This window comes from Ailuropoda melanoleuca, chromosome 13 (assembly GCF_002007445.2).
Source record: "Ailuropoda melanoleuca isolate Jingjing chromosome 13, ASM200744v2, whole genome shotgun sequence".
Taxonomy (NCBI): domain Eukaryota; kingdom Metazoa; phylum Chordata; class Mammalia; order Carnivora; family Ursidae; genus Ailuropoda; species Ailuropoda melanoleuca.
The window spans coordinates 13,664,071-13,684,138 of record NC_048230.1 but is presented as its reverse complement, the minus strand read 5'-3'; the positions used below and the strand labels follow the sequence as shown (position 1 = coordinate 13,684,138).

Here is a 20,068-nt window from a genome sequence, read left to right as displayed (position 1 = left end):
ACACTCAAATTACATCACTGGACAAATCAGCTGAACAGAAAATCAACAAGGAAACAATGGCCTTGAATGACACACTGAACAAGAGGGATTTAAAAGATATATTTGGAGGGTGCCTGGGTGGCACAGTGGTTAAGCGTCTGCCTTCGGCTCAGGGCGTGATCCCAGCGTTATGGGATCGAGCCCCACATCAGGCTCCTCCGCTATGAGCCTGCTTCTTCCTCTCCCCCTCCCCCTGCTTGTGCTCCCTCTCTCACTGGCTGTCTCTATCTCTGTCGAATAAATAAGTAAAATCTTAAAAAAAAAAAAAAAAAGATATATTTGGAACACTCCATCCTAAAACAGAATACATATTCTTGTCAAGCGCACACGGAACATTCTCCAGAGCAGATCACATACTAGACCACAGAACAAGCCTCAACAAATTCCAAAAGATCAAAGTCATAGCAAGCATCTTTTCTGACAAGATCACTATGAAACTTGAAGTCAACCGAAAGAAAAAATCTGGAAAGAGCATAAATACATGGAAGTTATATAACATGCTACTAAACAATGAATGGAACAACCAGGTAATAAAAGAAGAAATTAAGTTCATGGAAACAGGGGCGCCTGGGTGGCACAGTCGTTAAGCGTCTGCCTTCGGCTCAGGGTGTGATCCCAGGGTCCTGGGATTGAGCCCCGCATCGGGCTCCCTGCTCCCCTGGGAGCCTGCTTCTTCCTCTCCACTCCCCTGCTTGTGTTCCCTCTCTCGCTGTGTCTCTCTCTGTCAAATAAAATCTTAAAAAAAAAAAGAAAGTTCATGGAAACAAATGAAAATGAAAACACAACAGTTCAAAACCTCTGGGACACAGCAAAAGCAGTTCTAGGAAGAAGCTTATAGCAATACAGACCTACTTCAAGAAGCAAGGAAAATCTCAAACAACCTAACTACACCTAAAGGAGCTAGAAAAGAAGAACAAACAAAACCTAAAAACAGCAGAAGGCAGGAAATAATAAAGATTAGGAATAAATTATATAGAAACCAGAAAACAATAGATCAGATCAATGAATAGAGCAGCTGATTCTTAAAAAAAAAAAAAAATCAATAAAATTGATAAACCTCTAATCAGACTTATCAAGAAAACAAGAGAAAAAAACCCAAATAAATAAAATCACAAGGTGCTGGTTCAGTCGGTAGTGCATGCAACTCTTAATCCCAGGGTCATGACTTCAAGACCCACGTTGGGTGTGGGGCCTACTTAAAATAAATACATACATACGCACATACATAAAATCACAAACAAGAGAAGAGAAATAACAATAAACACCACATACATACAAATAATTATAAGAGAATATTATGAAAAACCATATGCCAACAATTGAGCAACCAAGAAGAAATGGATAAATTCCTAGAAACATATAACCTACCAAAACTGAAACAGAAAGAAACAGAAAATTTGAACAGACTGATTATCAGCAAAGAAACTGAATTGTAATCAAAAAACTACAAATAAACAAAAGTCCAGGACCAAATGGCCTCACAGGTCAATTGTATCAAACATTTTCAAAAGAGTTAATACACCTATTCTTCTCAAACTACTCCAAAATAGAAAAGTAAGGAAAACTTCCAAATTCATTCTATGAAGTCATCATTACCCTGATACCAAAACCAGATAAAGACACCACAAAAAAAAGAGAATGACAGGGGGTGCCTGAGTAGCACAGTCAGTTAAGCATCTGACTCTAATGGTTTCAGCTTCTGACTCTTGGTTTCAGTTCAGGTCATGATCTCAGTGGTCCTGAGATGGAGCTCCATGTCTGGCTCTCCACTCAACAGGGAGTCTCTGCTTGAAGATTCTCGCCTTCTGCCCCTCCCCCACTCAAAAGCATGCACTCTAATTTATAATAAAATAAATAAATAAAATTTATAATAAAATAAATAAATCTTAAAAAAAAAAACCCACAGGCCAGTAACTCTAATGAACATAGATGGAAAAATCCTCAACAAAATACTAGCAAACTGAATCCAACAATACATTAAAAAAAATCATTCACCACAATCAAGTGGGATTTTTTTTCCCCTGGGTGCTAAGTGATTCAATATTCTCAAGTCAATCAATGTGATATATCTCATCAATAAGAAAAAGGAAAAGAAACACAACCATTTCAATAGACACAGAAAAAACAATGGACAAAGTATGACATCCATTCAGGATAAAAACGCTCAAGAAAGTAGGTGTAGAGGGAACATACCTCAACATAATCAAAGCCATATCTGAAAAACCCACAGCTAACATCATATTTGATGGGGAAAAACTGGGAGCCCTTCCCCTAAGGTCAAGAACAAAACAAGGTTACCCACTCTCACCATTATTATTCAACATAGTACCAGAAGTCCTAGACACAGCAATCAGACAACAAAAATAAATAAAAAGCATCCAAAATGGTAAGTAAGAAATAAAACTGTCAGTATTTGCAAATGACATAACACTATACACAGAAAATTTTAAAGATTCCACCAAAAAACAATTAGAAACAATGAATTCAATAAAGTTGAAGGACACAAAATTAATACAGAAAAATCTGCTCCATCTCTATACACTAATATTGAAGCAGCAGAAAGAGAAATTAAGAAAACAATTCCATTTTTAATTGCACCAAACATAATAAGATACCTAGGAATAAACCTAACCAAAGAGGAGAAAGACCTGTCCTCTGAAAACTAGAAAACACTGATGAAGGAAACTGAAGATGATACAAAGTAATGGAAAGACGTACATGCTCATGGATTGGAAGAACAAATACTGCCAAAATGCCTATACTACCCAAAGCAATCAAAGTACCAAAAGCATTTTTCACAGAACTAGAACAAAAAATCCTAAAATTTGTATGGAACCACAAAAGACCCCAAATAGCCAGAGCAATCTTGAAAAAGAAAGCAAAGCTGGAGGCCTCACAATTCTAGACTTCAAATTATACTATAAAATTGTAGTAATCAAAACAGTATGGTACTGGCATAAAAACAGACACACAGATCAATGGAATAGAAACCCACAACTATAAAGTCAATTAACCTTCGACAAAGCAGGAAAGAATATCCAGTGGAAAAAGTCTCTTCAACAAAAACTGGATAGCAAAAAAAGAATGAAACTGGACCACTTCATTATACCATACAAAAAAATAAATTCAAAATGGATTAAAGACCTAAATGTGAGACCTAAAACCATAAAAATCTTGGAAAAGAAGACAGATAGTAACTTCTTTGACATTAGCCAAAGCAACTTTTTTCTAGATAGGTATCCTGAGGCAAGGGAAACAAAAGCAAAGATAAACTACTGGGACTACATCAAAACAAAAAGCTTTTGGAAGGAAACAATTAACAAAACTAAAAGGTAACTGATGGAATGAGAGAAGATATTTGCAAATGACATACTGGGTAAAGGACTAGTATCCAGAATCCATAAAGAATTCATCAAAATCAACATCCAAAAAATAATCTAATTTAAAAATGGGCAGAAGACATGAACACATATTTCTCCGGAGATATACACATGGCCAAGACACACATGAAAATATGCTCATCACTCATCAGGGAAATAAAAATCAAAAGCACAATAAGATGCTACTTCACACCTGTCAGACTGGTTAAAATCAGAAACTCAAGAAACAACAGATGGTGAGGATGTAAGGAAAGGGAAATCCTCATGCACTGTTGGTGGGAATGCACGCTGGTGCAGCCACTGTGGAAAACAGTATGGAGGTTCCTCAAAAAGTTAAAGGTAGAACTACCCCATGATCCAGCAATTGCACTATTGGGTTATTTACCCAAAGAATACAATAACATTAATTCAAAGGGATACATACACCCCCATATTTATAGCAGCATTATTTACAACAGCCAAGATGTAGAAGCAGCCCAAGTGTCCACGGATGGATGAAAAAAGAAAATATGGTGTATATGTATATATACACACATATACATATGCAATGGAATATTATTTAGCCATAAAAAAAGTTGTAATTTCAAACAACATGGATGGAGGTAGAGAGAATAATGCTAAGTCACTCAGAAAGACAAATATTGTATGATTTCACTCATATGTTGAATTTAAGAGAGAAAACAAACGAGGAAAGCGGAAAAAATGAAAGAGAGACACAAACCAAGAAACAGACTCTTAACTATAGAGAACAAACTGATGTTTACCAGAGAGGAGGGTGGTGGGCGAAGGGAGATATTTACAGTCTCAAAATATGTCCCCACAGGATATTTGTTAATTACAAACTGAAAAATCAGTAATTTTAGAGTAGAGAAATCTGGCAGACATCACCTTAACCAAGCAATCTAAATTAATCAATTGTAATGGGACAGATAAAAGACATGTGCCCTCCTGCCACTCCCTCGAAGGATGCTCGGAAAAGGCTCTATCATCACTTCTTTCTTTAGTACTCCTGCCTCAAGTGCATAACTTCAATTTCATTGTGCGGAAACACTCAGAGGACTCCCAAATTGAGGGACTTGCTACAAAATAACCGTTCTTTCTCAGAAGTGTCAAAGTCATTAACAAAAAATTTTAAAAAAAGATTATGTGACCCAGAATAAAGATTAAGAATAAAGAAATTTAACTAAAAGCAACATGTGATACTGGATTGGATCCTAAACCAGACAAAGGAAACCAATGGCAAATTTTTAAATGGTCATAGATTATAGTATTACAACAACATTAATCCTGATTTTGATTACAGTATAAGAAATACAGTTGTTTTTAGGAAGTACACAAAGTATATTCACCTTATCTTGAAAGCCACAAAAAAAAAAATAGAGAAAAGAGGAACACAATAAAATATTAACATTCGGGTAATTAATCTGGGCAAAGGGAATATGGGAACTGTTATTTAATATTTTTGTGACTTTTCTTAAATATGAAATAATTGCAAAATTAAAAGTAAAATGAAAAACTAAATCTCATTTTGGAACCCAGAAATGAGAGGGAAGAAACTGATTGTCTTTCCTTCAAGTTCCTTCTTTATACAAGACACTTTATAGTAAGTAAAAATGCTGAATATCCCCACTTTTAGGCCTAAATTAGTTAACATGCTTCTAATAATTACCACTTAGGTGCTTTATAGTGGGTAGTTAATGTGAGATACTCACATAGTTTCTTCATCAATGTCATTTTCTTCTGTGTTACTTGTTGCTGTGGAACTGGCAGAGGAACTGCTGCCATCAAGGTGATTCACTTCATCTTCCCCAACAAGATCCAGATCCAGATCTCCATCTGAAAGTTCATGCTAGATCAAGGCAAAGAAACAAGACTTCTATCTCAAATGTTTTTACTCAGTTGATCATCTGATCCAGCTGATGGACCAAGCACCAAAAAAGAATGTAATCATCAGAATTCTCAGCTCCTGTACAGAGGCAGCTGGGCCCTTTAGAGAAAATCATACAACCACATCTGGTTCCACTAATGACTTATTGCTACCATTTTCAGCTAGGCCTTCAGGGTCTCTGGAAATGCTTCATATATTCCATGTCAGCTGCCAGTAAGGCTATTCACAAGGTAACATTTCAAACCATCACTCCTTTAGTCCTACCTAACCTCTAATTCCCTCAAGGACATCATAAAACTATCACCCATATGCACAGAAAAACACACTGGTTATTAAGTGTAAATACCCCCCAAATTTTAGCTGCCCTACGTGCAAACCCCACCATTCCTTTAATTCATCCTATCAAAGGTTAACTGCTTCACCTGAGTGCTCCACTCCAATCACTCTTATCTCCTTAAATGATTAGTCTTATCAGTACTTTAACCTTACCTCTCTCTGCACTGGCTCCTTCATTTTAACCCATACTTGATGTCTCCCATCTTAAAAATAACAATTACAAAAAAACAAAACAAAAGAACACAAAAACCACCTCATCTCTGCATCACTGTCTTACTTTAAACAATAATAACCACTTCTTGAATTCTCATTCTGGTTGGGGTTTAGCTAGGATAAAACCTGGCTGTCTCTCTTGGGGCGCCTGGGTGGCACAGCGTTTAAGCGTCTTGCCTTCGGCTCAGGGCGTGATTCCGGCATTATGGGATCGAGCCCCACATCAGGCTCCTCCACTATGAGCCTGCTTCTTCCTCTCCCACTCCCCTGCTTGTGTTCCCTCTCTCGCTGGCTGTCTCTATCTCTGTCGAATAAATAAATTAAAAAAAAAATCTNAAAAAAAAGGTAGAGAGGAAAATAGGTGAATCCAGGGTCAATGGGACAGAGTTTGAGACTGATTCTAGTATCAATGAGATAGTAAACAAGAAAAAAAAATAANCTCCCACATTCTACATCATTCTACCTACATGTGCAAAAATAAAGTACTTTACTAGTTTCTGTGAATGGAAATAGAATGCATTTTATAATTCCACAATTTATATAGTTTCCAGAATGTGCATCAGTTTATTTTGCAGAATGTACAGTTTTCTACAATAAATTTTAGAACCTTGCAACACTTTGATTCAACAACTTCTTACTAATATTTACAGAAGAGCATACGCTAGTAATGGAAATAAATGGACAAGACTTTCAGTACATTGATACATATAGTATACATATGTAGAGTACTCTGTATATTCTATATTGGAAACTATAATCTTATTCCCTTATAAAACACAAAAGGAATCTAAAATCTAATTTTTACATAAGAGTGGGGGGAGGGACATGAGAGTGGGGGAAGGGACAGAGGGAGAGGAGAAAGAATCTCAAACAGACTCCCCTCTGAGCATAGAGCCCAACATGGGGCTCTATCTCATGCCCTGAGATCATGACCTGAGCTGAAATCAAGAGTCGGATGCTTAACCAACTGAGCCATCCAGGCGCCCCTTACATGATAATCTTCATTCTGAATCTTCTCTTCCTCTTCTTCATCCTCTTTGACCTCTCTTATAGAAGCTGTAGTAGGACCATCCTGGAGAAGCATATCAGTGCATGACACAGACTTCTTAGCACGTGCCTCAGGAGTGTCATCATTTTGAGGGCTAAGATGATTATCTGGTGGTGACAAATCTCTTGATTTCTGAGTTCGAGACAACTCAATAGTAAGTCTCTTTTAAAATAATAACAGCACAAATAAACATGAGTCAAAAGAAGTGCTTCACTGGTACAGTAAAAAACATTTTAAGTAAAAAAATATATATATCCAGATGTCCTAAAACTATTTTTCAAACCATCTTTCTCACTCCCTCCTGGTTTTGCTTAGAAAAATCTATGGCAAAAAAACCCCTGCCTCCTTTATTCTCATTCTTCTTCTCACATCCAGCCTGAGCTACACATACAATTAGCAAACTGTACAGTGAATAGAAGCAGTTTTAAATAACATACTTAACATGAAAATCTCTCCAAGTATGTGTTCATTCATACTTTCCTCCCTCATCTATTAACCGTTCTCAGCCCTTCCATCCTTCCACTCCATCTCTATTTCCACTGGCAGAAAGAAACATTCCTTATATACTTAGTTTACCACTATAAGATAAAAATTCTTTAACTGATCCTCCCCAGGCAGGGCTCAATTCAGCAATAGTGAAAATTCAAGACGGGGTAATTTTCAATTGTCTACAGCTTAGAATCCTTTAAATTCAAGATAGCATGGAAAAGAGAAATACTCAAATCACCGAGAGAAACACGAAAAGTTTACCTCGAATGAGAGCAGCACTGTCCAATACAGCTTTATACAATGATAAAAATGTTCTATGTCCGCGATGCCCAACACAATCACTTAAAATGTGGCTAGTGCAACTAAAGAACTGAATTTATTTCAATTAAGTTCACACAGCCACGTGTGGCTAGTAGTAATGAACTAAAAGTGCAAAATTAGAGGCTCAAAGGTGCTATGTAGGGGAAGAATAAGGTAACTGGACTTTTCTACAAAATTATGAAAGAGTAATATCCAAAATTTAATTACAAATGTAACAGGCCAGTAAGACTATGAATACGAAACACTGAACCCATATGCTTTTTGCTTACCTCTTTAAGGTTATTTATTTGTTGGATATAGCTAGTTTGTGCAGCTTCCAATTGAGTAATGTACCAATGCTGGTCCCGGCATTTTTGAAAGAAAGTTGGTGAACGAACCTGAAACCTTAAAAGAAGAGCTGCACATGAAACATGTTCCAAATAGAAAAATATTATCAACCAAGCCTTGAATCTGTAACTATAAATTCTATAATTTTAAGTTTATCTGATTACATTACCAGGCTAAAATTCAAAATGAACTCAGAGCTGCTGGTATTAACCATTTATACATACGGTTTACAAATTATAATGACATAACGTTCTGAAAACTTATCTTCAGGTGAGTTGTCTAAACACAAACTATACTTTCCTAAAGAAATAACGTTACACATCATGGTTAAACTCCCAAACTACTAAAGCATACTATTATAGTAATGTAGATCAAATACCATGTTGATCATGAGTTGGGAAGAAGACCATGCTAGGGGTGCCTGGGTGGCGCAGTCGTTAAGCGTCTGCCTTCAGCTCAGGGTGTGATCCCGGCATTATGGGATCGAGCCCCACATCAGGCTCCTCCACTATGAGCCTGCTTCTTCCTCTCCCACTACCCCTGCTTGTGTTCCCTCTCTGGCTGGCTGTCTCTATCTCTGTCAAATAAATAAATAAAATCTTAAAAAAAAAAAAAAAAGACGACCATGCTATGCAGGAAGGAGGAAGCTAATGCTTTCTTTCCCCCTTCCTTGCTTAGGTCAGACCTTACAAAAATAGGCAAAGTTTGTTTTAGACACTGCTCTTTTTCCGCTTTCATCTCATGTTCCCATATTTCTTATCCCCAGTAAAAAAAAAATAAAAAAATAAAAAAAATCCCTTAAAGGATCAACTACCTGGGACTGCGTTACTGTCCCCCAAAGAGTTGCATGCTCTAAATAACCTATATTCCCAACCCCTCCAGACAGCAGCTTAAAATCAGCTCTCCATATGTCACAATATGGCATATTTCAGCTTGGGTTGGGAAAAAAACAAGTATATTAAGGGATCTTAATGGATAAATGACAGGATCTCAATCTATTCAGAGTTATCTGTACTTTTATTTTTACTTATTTATTTATTTTGGTGGGCTGCAAAGCAAGGTTTATTGAGCGATAGCAAAGTGATAGTTCAAAGCTCCCAAGGAGAGAAGGGACCCAAGGAGCTGCCCTATCTGTACTTTTAAAACCCTAATATTTACTAATGCAAAAAACCTCTACCTATGTCAGATAAGCAAACTTGAGTCTATTCATAGTGAAAAAATCTATAGCAAATGTAAAGAGATTTCTAAAGAATGGAAGAGCCCCAAGAGGCAAGACTAACTTGGAAGCCTAAAAATCATCCTTCCAGTCTTGCCACCCTTATGTTAAATATCATTCCATTTTTTGTAGGAGTTTACAGCCAGTACAGGAATCTACTGACTACCTAGAGTTATCTGCAGCAGATAATGATTTTCAGGCAAAGATACTCATGCATTAGAGGACAGAGATTATTCACTCGACCACTATCCTAAGTGGATACTGCCCAGTCAGTATACATTGGTAAGACTTTCAAAAGGGCATTATCTTTGAATAACTAATTGACTATAGTTAATTCTGAACATTACTGGTAGTATCTGTGTCATTAAAATAAAAGCAAGCATCAGGTAAAATTCCTTAACTTATTCATTTAACAAAAGGAGAAGAAAATACATACTTATTCATATGTAGTTATAGAAAAACCTTAAGTAGGGGTGCCTGGGTGGCACAGCAGTTAAGCATCTGCCTTCGGCTCAGGGCGTGATCCCGGCATTGCGGGATCGAGCCCCACATCAGGCTCCTCTGCTATGAGCCTGCTTCTTCCCCTCCCACTCCCCCTGCTTGTGTTCCCTCTCTCACTGGCTGTCTCTATCTCTGTCGAATAAATAAATAAAATCTTAAAAAAAAAAAAAAAAAACTTAAGTAACTTTTTTTTTTAAAAAGTATGCTCCACACCCAGTGTAGAGCCCAACTCGGGGCTTGACCTCATGACCCTGAGATCAAGACTTAGGCTGAAATCAAGAGTTGGACACTTAACTGACTGAGCCACCCAGGCACCCTTTAAGTAACTTTCTAATAAGTACATATAAAATTCCATCAGAACTGTCAACTGAGGCTTAAATTTTAAGCAATCTCTCATTAAGTAAATATTATGAGTAATAAGATAATTCAAAGCCACCTCTCCACGAATCCTACAGCATTTTCTACTGCTATTATAGCAGTATCTTGTAGAATAAATTGTTTTTATCTGCCCATTTCATCTGGAGTTTCCTGAGAACAAAACCCATGTCCTATTCTTTCTTAATATTAACCCACTGCCAAGCGCAGACTCAGTAAATGTTGCTGAATAAACGATAATAGAACATCAAAACAGGAATCTGTTTTGTCTATCAGGAAAAGCCTTGTTATAATTAGGGATGGCTAGAAGTTGGGCTACACTGAATTAAAAAAGGGAAACTCTATCGCACAGATTACCACCAAAAGATTTAACATTACTATGACTCCAATAAGGAGAGAACTAAGGAAGGTAGGTCAAAGTGACGGTTGAATAATTTTGCAATCCTCTCTATGGTTGAAGTGTGGAATAGCAACAAATTATTTCTTTTGGCAAATAATTCTTAAAAATATAAAAACCCTGGGGGCGCCTGGGTGGCACAGCGGTTAAGCGTCTGCCTTCGGCTCAGGGCGTGATCCCGGCGTTATGGGATCGAGCCCCACATCAGGCTCCTCTGCTATGAGCCTGCTTCTTCCTCTCCCACTCCCCCTGCTTGTGTTCCCTCTCTCGCTGGCTGTCTGTATCTCTGTCGAATGAATAAATAAAATCTTTAAAAAAAAAAAAAATATAAAAACCCTGAAAGGTTATAAAATGGGAGTTAAAATAATTTTGTTGAAAACATGAATCTTTTTTCTACGTTGAAAATGCAATCTTTTTTCACTTATTATCCCAGAAAAGTTATAAAGAACACATATTAATAAAGGTTAATATAACAGCAACTCATACAGTACCCTCTAGAACAAAGAGCTCAGAATAAGAGAAATTTAAGAGTATATCAGACCACTTCCAAGGAAAATACCTCTGAAAACTGTTTTGATGGAAACTTCTTAAACTGTTAAACACTGTTCAAAACATAATTGGATATACTTTTTTAATACTCAAGTTCTCCTTTTCATCATCAAATTTAAACATTATGTAATGATGCTCCAAAATGTCTGACTTGTAAAGGGTACAACTTGTTAAGGGTACAACATTAAACATGGCCATTGTGGTTTTACAGTTAGCATTTACATTGTCCTTTCTTGCAAATAACACAACAACTACTATCACTTAGTTTGTTTTCATCAATTTTCATCTCTATTCCCTTACTTTTAATTTGCTGTTATCTAGAAGAAACTGAAAATTATTCTGTGAGTTTAAGCTTGTAAAACCAGTCACCAAAATATACAATGTCAAATAAAAAAATAAGCACTCGATCCCTATTTTGGTATTTCCAAATGGTGAGGTTGCTAGAAGTTCACTAAATAAATAAATAGAACATTATTTATTAGAGGCAGTAGTTTTCTTTTTATGGAATTACTAACAAGATGTCAAACACATTTCTAAATCATATTACTCACTACACAGGGCTCCTGAAATGAAATAGTTAAAAACATAGTAAGACTGTAATTAGTATAAATTTCAATATTCATCTCTGCTAAATGAATAAACCTTTTTGAGAGAGAGAATGTGTACACGTGCATGAGTAGTGGGGGAGGGGCACAAGGAGAGCGAGAGAATCCTAAGCAGGATCCACGCTGGGCGGGGCTTGATCTCACAACCCTGAGACCATGACCTGAGCTGAAATCAAGAGTCAGACACAACCTACTGAGCCACCCAAGCATCTCAAATAAATAAACTCTAAAATAAAGTTCTGATGACAGTATTCCCTCATGATAAAAACAGTGCTATCAAATGTTTCTTATTACCTTAAAATCACTGTATCATTTTGTCGATTCAAGTATCCCTCATTTGCAAGTAAATCTAAACGGAAAAATCTATTATAACCCCAGCATTCTCCAACTTCAAAGTCAGATGCAAATTCTCGAATGATATTTTTGGTAGGATCATTGCAGGACTGATGAACCATCTCTACACGATACTCATATCTAAAATTGAAAAACAAACTATTAATATAGAGTTAATAAATAAGAAGAGAAGACAAACATATCAAAACATTGAGTAGGTCATTAAGTTATTACCTGAGAAGAAATTTATTGATATATACATTTACTTTTCTTTCAGAAATGACTGTATCATTTATAAAGACACCAGTTTTGTGAATGGGCTACCACAACATGATTGGCACTAGGTCCTGTTTTCCTCTTAAAAATGTTTACTAATATAGCAGGTTTAAAGTAGCACCTCAAAAAATAAATTTTGCATAAAACAGTATGCAAAGTTACTTTTGTTTTTAGCAAAGCTATATATTTTTCCACATATTCATTACCTGTATTTCCTCACATATAAATATTCTGCCATCTCCACTGAGGTTCACCCCCATGCAATTATAAAGTAAATAACATTTTTTTTTAAATACTATATTACTCCAATTCAAGTTTGAATAAATTGTGTTCAGAAATTCAAGCCTACAAAATTTTCTAACTGAAAATAAGTATACATTGAGAATTCCAATATACTCAGATTTCCATAACTTATATTACACAAAACTCCAAAGTCTTCAAACTCATTTTTACTAAGAAAGCCCTATTATTTAAAGACAGAAAAATGAAAAAATAAAGATACCCAGAAGGAACACCCAACAGTAGCCATAAAGCTTACCTTTTTGGTGAAGACACATTTTTAAAAGAAAAACACAATAGCTTACAACCTGCTATTTCTGCTGGCAAAAGGGAAAAAATTTCAGCTCTTTACCTACAAATATCAGATGTGAGAATCTCTTTAAGTACTGTCAAATGGTTTTTATATTAGTATCACCCACAATACATCATCAAGATTGATGGCACAAAGAACTAAATAAGTTGTGATATTTTGTCCACTTCGATTTTAAGGAACTCATGAAGCTAGCTCTGTAGTATAAAAGGTACCACTAAACATCCAGAAATAAACCCAAATATCCATGCTCAATTGTTTTTGACAAGGGTGCCAAGATCATTCAATGGGGAAGAAAAAGTCTCTTCAACAAAAATGGTGCTGAGAAAACTGGATAGCCATGTGCAAAAGAATGAAGCTGGACCCTTACCTAATTCCATATACAAAAATTAACTCAAAATGGATCAATGACCTAAATATAAGGGCTTAAAACTATAAAACTCTTAGAAGAAAACACAGGGGTAAATCTTCACAAATTGACTGAATTTGGCAGTGCATTCGTAGACTTGATTCTAAAAGTATGAGCAACAAAAGGAAAATACAGGCAACTTGAACTTCATAAAAAATTGTACACCAAAGGACACATCAAGAAAGTGAAAAGACAAACCTACAAAATGGGACAAACTACTGTCAAATACTATAAATCATCTGATAAGAGTTCAAGCATTCAAAATATATAAAGAATTCCTATAATTCAACAACAAAAAGGCAGGCAACCCCATTTAAAAATGGGCAATGGACTTGAATAGACATTTCTCCAAAGATATAGAATGGTCAATAAGCACATGAAAGGATGCTCAACTTCACTGATCATTAAGGAAATGCAAATCAAAACCACAATGAGATACCACTTCATACTCACTGGGATGTCGCTAAAATATAATTAAAAATGTAAAATTATTAAGTGTTGGTGAGGATGTGAAGAAATATGAACTCTCATATGTTGCTGGTAGGAACAATTAATCCAAGTTAAATTAGCTACAAGGCATCTCAACCCCAAACTTAGATAAAACTAATACCTTAAATTTGAATATTTCAACTTAAATTTTTTCCTTCTATCAAACCGAAGGTCCAAATATGACAACTGTTAACTTAAAAATTTTAGTATTATTACATTTACTCTCCCAGAGAAAGTTCAACTCTTTCTTTAAGCAACTCAGAGAAATGCCCTTCTCTAAAACAAGGCACTCAGCAGACTATTAAGAGTCAATTCCAGGGACGCTTGGGTGCCTCAGCCAGTTAAGCATCTGTCTTTGGCTCAGGTCATGATCCCAGGGTCCTGGGATAGAGTCCTGCATCGGGCTCCTTGCTCAGTGGGGAGCCTGCTTCTCTCTTTGCCTGCTGCTCCCCCTGCTTGTGCTCTCTTTCTCACAAATAAATAAAATCTTAAAAAAAAAATAAAGTAAAATAAAAGTCAACTCCAGAATGTTACTCATATGCAAATTTTCTCTGAAAGCCTATACATGTATATGCTCACACACACCTCTAGAGAGATACTTAAGCATAATGAAATTATGAGAGTACCTCTACAGCTCCCAAGTGATATTAAAATCTACTACAAAAATCATCTACAATGATTTAAGTTTTTATTCCGTATTTTGGCAGTTAAACTACTTTACTGTTCAACTCTGAATTCCATAATTGAGTGACATTTTAATATTAATGAAAAAGTATTCAAACTCCTCTCTAGGCTTACTGAAGTGTTAGGAGAATTCAGAGATAAGAGGATGACATTTTATCACAGTAGAAAGGTCTCACTGAAGTATTTAGATAATATCTAACAAATATACAAATCCTAATCTTTTTTCAACCTTAGTATCCTGGCTAATATTTCATTTTCATTGATAATGTTATAGTGCTTGTAAGACAATGTGAACTTTAAAGTTCCTGAAGCGTATGTGGTCAACAATAAAAACACAGAAATGAAATCAGTACCAAAGGCAACAGAAATATCCCAAAATCTACATTACCAGTAAGAGAAAAAGGAAAAACTTCCCAAGGCAAGAAACAGAGGTAGATAAGAAACAGCTTAATCAAGAGACAAGGAAAGCATCAACATGGATGGAACTGGAGGGGATTATGTTAAGTGAAATAAGTCAAGCAGAGAAAGACAATTATCATAGGTTTCACTCATATGTGGAACATAAGGAATAGCACGGAGGACATTAGGGGAAGGAAGGGAAAACCGAAGGGGGTGAAATCAGAGGGGGAGATGAACCATGAGAGATTATGGACTCCAGGAAACAATCTGAGGGTTTCAGAGGGGAGGAGGGTGGAAGGAAGGGGTAGCCCGGTGATGGGCATTAAGGAGGGCACGTGTTATAACGGGCACTGGGTATCATACCCAAATAATGAATCATGGAACACTACATCGAAAACTGTACAAATGATGTACTGTATGGTGACTAACATAATACAACAAAAGAGAGAGGGAGAGACAAGGAGAAGCCCAAGATTTAATGGTAGCAACAGGGACATGAACAAAATCCTACAATCACTGAACTTCTTATAATTCTGCCCATAATCAACCACCTTCCAATCAAAATGGCTGATTTCAGAGAATCAAACAGAGCCCAGTAGTTCAGAACAAATACAGAGACCAAAAAATCTGTGTTAAACAGATTGCTGTTAACCAATGCTGATCTTGAGTGAATAATTTAACTAAGCCATCACTGTATTACCCTCTGTGAAATGGGACTAATAATATAACCTACAGCTTACAAGATGTTGGTAAAGCAAAGTGAGTTACGTAAAGCACAGTGCTTGGTGCAAAGTATATACTTAGCAGTTAGCTTTTAAATTAATAATACAGATGACTCCACTGTTTCAGATCATACAGGACATCTGGAGCAGAGCTGTAACTAAAACATATTTATAATTCAAAGGCCAGAATCCTTCCCATATTACTAACATTATTCATAGTTTGACTCATCAATAGTGGCAAGAATATTCTGCATTAAGATGAGTCTATGCCAGAGGTTGTTAAAGTGTAGTTTGTATGCCCCTGGGGGTTAGTTCCTATATGATCCTTTTAGGGATCCAAAATGTCAGAACCATTATCGTAATATTAAGTTGTTTGTCCCTTTCATGTGGACATTTGCACTAATGGTACAGAAGAACAGTAGTTAAAAATGTACCAGTAGTCAGTGCTACACACTTTCAGACAGGGAAAAAAATGACAGTGTCTTTCAGGAATGTCTTTGATGATGTAGTAAAATTGTTAACTGTTATTAAACCTCAACTCTTGGTATCACAAAATGGGAAACACACATAAAGTACTTGTGCTGCAGAGTGATATACAATAGCTATCTTGGGGAAAGAACTTCAACTGAGTTGCAAGTTAATTAGTCACATTTTTTTGTGAAACATCAAATGAAAGAACAACACAATTGTAGATATCTGGCAGAAATTTTCTGGACCAAATTAACTAAGGAAAAAAAACTGCCAGTACTGGTTGTCAATGACAAAACAAAAGCTTTCAAATAAAAAATAATAATTCTGGAATATCTGTATGTGCTACATGAGCTTAAAAGCTTTCTAATACTTCAAGACTCACTTGATGAAAACGGCAGTATCAATGAGTGTAATTCTTTAATATCACATAGTGAAATGTGTCAACTGCATATTTAGTAAACTATTATTTTCCAAATGATCAGTACATGAGTAAAAGATTCATTCAAAGTACAAGACAGGGGCTCCTGGGTGGCTCAGTCATTAAGCATCTGCCTTCAGCTCAGGGCGTGATCTCAGGGTCCTGGGATCGAGCCCCACATCGGGCTCCCTGCTCTGCCGGGAGCCTGCTTCTTTCTCTCCCACTCCCCCTGCTTGTGTTCCCTCTCTCGCTGGCTGTCTCTCTCTGTGTCAAATAAATAAAATCTTTAAAAAAAAAAAAAAAAGTACAAGACAGACCAATGGAGTTTTTATTGTTGTTTGTTTTTTTGAGTAAACAGCTTTAATGAAGTTAACAAAGAAAGCTAAACATATTTGAAGAGTATGATTTAGTATAAAGTATACAATCTGGTAATTTATATGTGTACACACACACACACACACACATATACATACCCATTAAACCATCACAATCAAGATACTACTGAGAGATACATCCTCTCCCAGTTTCCTCTGCCTTCTGTACTTCCCTCCCTTACCCTTGCCCTCCCCGTAACCCCAGCCCTGTCTTTCCCTCCATCTCCAAACCACCACATATCTGCATTCTGTCACTACAGATCACTTTGCATTTTTCTAGAGTTTTATCTAAGTGGAATCATATACACGCTCTTTTTCTGTCTAGTTTCCTTCATGAATAATTCAAAAAGTATTCATGTTGTCGCACATATCAACAGTTCATTAGTTTTTCCTGCTGAGTGGTATTCCATTGTATGGACACACCAAAATTTATTTATCCATTCAGCTGTTGATGGAAATTAGGGTTGATTCTATTTGGCTACTACAAACAAAGATGCTATAATATTTGTGTAAAAGTCTTTGTACAGACATATAGTTCCTTTTCTCTTGGGTAAATGGCTAGGAGTGGCTTAGCTGAGTCATGTAGTAAGCATCTGTTTAACTCGTTAACAATCACCAAATAGTTTACAAAAGTGGTTGTATCATTTTACATTCCCAGGAGGAATGTACAAGACTTCAAATTTCTATGTATTCTTGCCAAAACTTGGTATCTTTTTAGTTTTAGCCATTCCAATGGGATATAGTGGTTATCATACTGTTTATACATTTCCATTTTCCTAATAATTAATGCACTAGGGTATATTAGTATCGTATTGATTATAAATTTCTATTTCCCTAATGACCAATGCTATTAATCATCTTAAGTAGGCTTATTTTGCCATCAATATATCTTCCTTAGGTATGTGACAAATGTTTTGTCCACATGCGTAAGGGAGCTTGTTTATTTTTTTTTTATTGTTGAGTTTTGAGAGTTCCTTATATATTCCAGATAAAAGTCCACGCAATTTGAAGAAGAGAATTTTATGGCTTTCATGAAGTCTAATGTGTTCTTTTACAGATGTGCTTTTGGTTTATAACTAAAATACCAATGCTTAACCCAAAGTCACAGATATTCTCCCAGAAGTTTTATTGTTTTGGAATTTAAATCTAGGATTACAGTCAATTTTCAGTTAGTTTACATATATTGTATGAGCTATGGATACGAATTTATGTGTTTTGCATACAGATATCCAAGCACCAAGACTATACTCCCTCTATAGCATTGCCTTTGCATCTTTATCAAAAATCTGTCCTTACGAATGTAGATTTATTGGTGGACTTGTACTATATTCCATTCATGAATTTTTCTAACCTTATGCTAATACTATCCTATACTAAGTTAATACTGTAGTTTTACTATAAGTCTTTTTTATTTGACAGAGAGAGGAGAGACTGTGCACAAGCAGGGGGAGTGACAGGCAGAGGGAGAGGGAGAGGGAGAAGCAGGCTCCCTGCGGAGCAGAGAGCGGGACACGGCTGGTTTCCAGGACCCTAGGATCACGACCTGAGCTGAAGGCAGATGCTTCACTGACTGAGCCACCCAGGTGCCCCGTATTCTGCTTTGTTTCCTTTCTTCAGCTTACTTTATCTTCTTTTCTCTAGGTTTTTTTTTTTTTTTCTCCCTAAGAGGGCAGGGGAGGGAGAGAGAATCTTAAGCAGACTCCTTACCTAGTGCACAAGGCCGAAGCAGGGCTTGATCTCACAACCCTGAAATCACAACCTGAGCCAAAACCAAGAGTCAGACACCTAACCAACTGAGCCACCCAGGAGCCCCTTTTCTCCAGGTTTTTAAAGTAGATCACTGATTTGAGACCTTTCTACTTTTCATTTATGCAGGGGTTAGGGGAACTGATCCCCACATAATCAAAAATGTGAGTATGATTTCTGACTCGCTGAAAACTTAACTAATAGGTCACTGTTGACCAGAGGCCTTACCAATAACATAAACAGTTGATTAGCATATATTTGGTATGTTACACATATTATATACTATTTTCTTAAAGTAAGTTGGAGAAAAGAAAATGCTAAGAAAATCACTAGGAAAAGAAAATACATTTACAGTAATATATTGTATGTATCAAAAAAATCTGCATATAAATGAACCTGCAGTTCAAACCCCTCACAACTCAAACCCATGTTGTTTAAGGGTCAACAGTAAATAGGCATTTTTATTGCTATAAATTTCCCTCAACTTACTGCTTTAGCAGCACACTATGAATTTTGATGATTTAATTTTCATTTGATTCAAAATACTTTTAAAAAATCCCTTTTGATTTCCTCTTTGATCTAGAGTTATTTAGAAATGTTTTACTTCCAAGTATTTCAGATCTTTAAAATACGTTAGTATCTAAATTGATTCCACAATGGCAAGAGAAGATATCTGAATGAACTGAATCCTTTTGAATTTACTGAGATATGTTTTATACCAGAATATGGTCTACCTTGGCAAATAATCTCTGTGCAACTTCTGCTACTGTTTGATCAGTCTATAAATGTCAATCAGGACAGGCTGGTTGACAAAGTTCTTCAAATGTACATCCTTGATGATATCCTGCCCACTTGTTCTATCAATTAAGAGAAGAGCTTTTATCTATTTCTCCTTGTACTTCTGCTTCATGTATTTTGAAGATCTGTTTCTGGGGCATAAACATAAATAAATGTGCAGTATTGTCATATGCCCTCTTCATTAACTGATCTTTTTATCACTATGAAATAAACTTTATTTCTGGTAATATTTCTTTGAAATCTAACATACTTTTGACTAGTACTAGTATGGTGTATCTTCATATTTAAAGTGCATTTCTTGTGGGCAACATAAACTTGAGTTTTGCTTTATTAGCCAATCTGACGATCTCTACTTTTTAACTGGGTGTTAGACCATTTACATTAATACATTTTGGTATTCGTCCTATGTTTATAATTCCATTTTATCCCCTTTGTTGCTTTATTAGTTATATGTCTTTGTCATTTTAGTAGCAGCTTTATAGTTTATGGTTGTGGTAGGCTGAATATTACTCCCTACCCCAAATATTCACATCCTAATTCCTGGGAAAAAAAATGGGAGCATACACCTGTGATTAAGCTAAGGATCTTCAGATAAGGGAACTATCCTAGATAATCCATGTAGACCCTAAATGTAATCATGAGTGTCATTTTAAGAGGAAAGCAGAGAAAGTTCTGA

The 20,068-nt window shown here is 36.1% G+C and overlaps 1 protein-coding gene across 16 annotated transcripts in view; it reads right to left on the bottom strand.

The window, feature by feature from the left end:
• TRIM37 (tripartite motif containing 37) overlaps window positions 1-20,068 on the bottom strand; it is a 196,066-nt gene that overhangs the window by 85,794 nt on the left and 90,204 nt on the right. For 15 of the 16 annotated variants that reach the window (XR_004619770.1, XM_034641097.1, XM_034641098.1 and 12 more), the window contains 4 exons: window positions 11,979-12,158; window positions 7,984-8,098; window positions 6,848-7,066; window positions 5,132-5,268 (listed from right to left, as the gene is read on the bottom strand). Coding sequence is in view for 15 of the 16 variants with exons in the window: in XM_034641097.1 (XP_034496988.1) it covers window positions 5,132-5,268; window positions 6,848-7,066; window positions 7,984-8,098; window positions 11,979-12,158 (651 nt within the window). In the remaining variant the exon portion in view is untranslated. The remainder of the gene's footprint in view (window positions 1-5,131; window positions 5,269-6,847; window positions 7,067-7,983; window positions 8,099-11,978; window positions 12,159-20,068) is intronic. The other variant, XM_034641108.1, reaches the window with a different exon arrangement.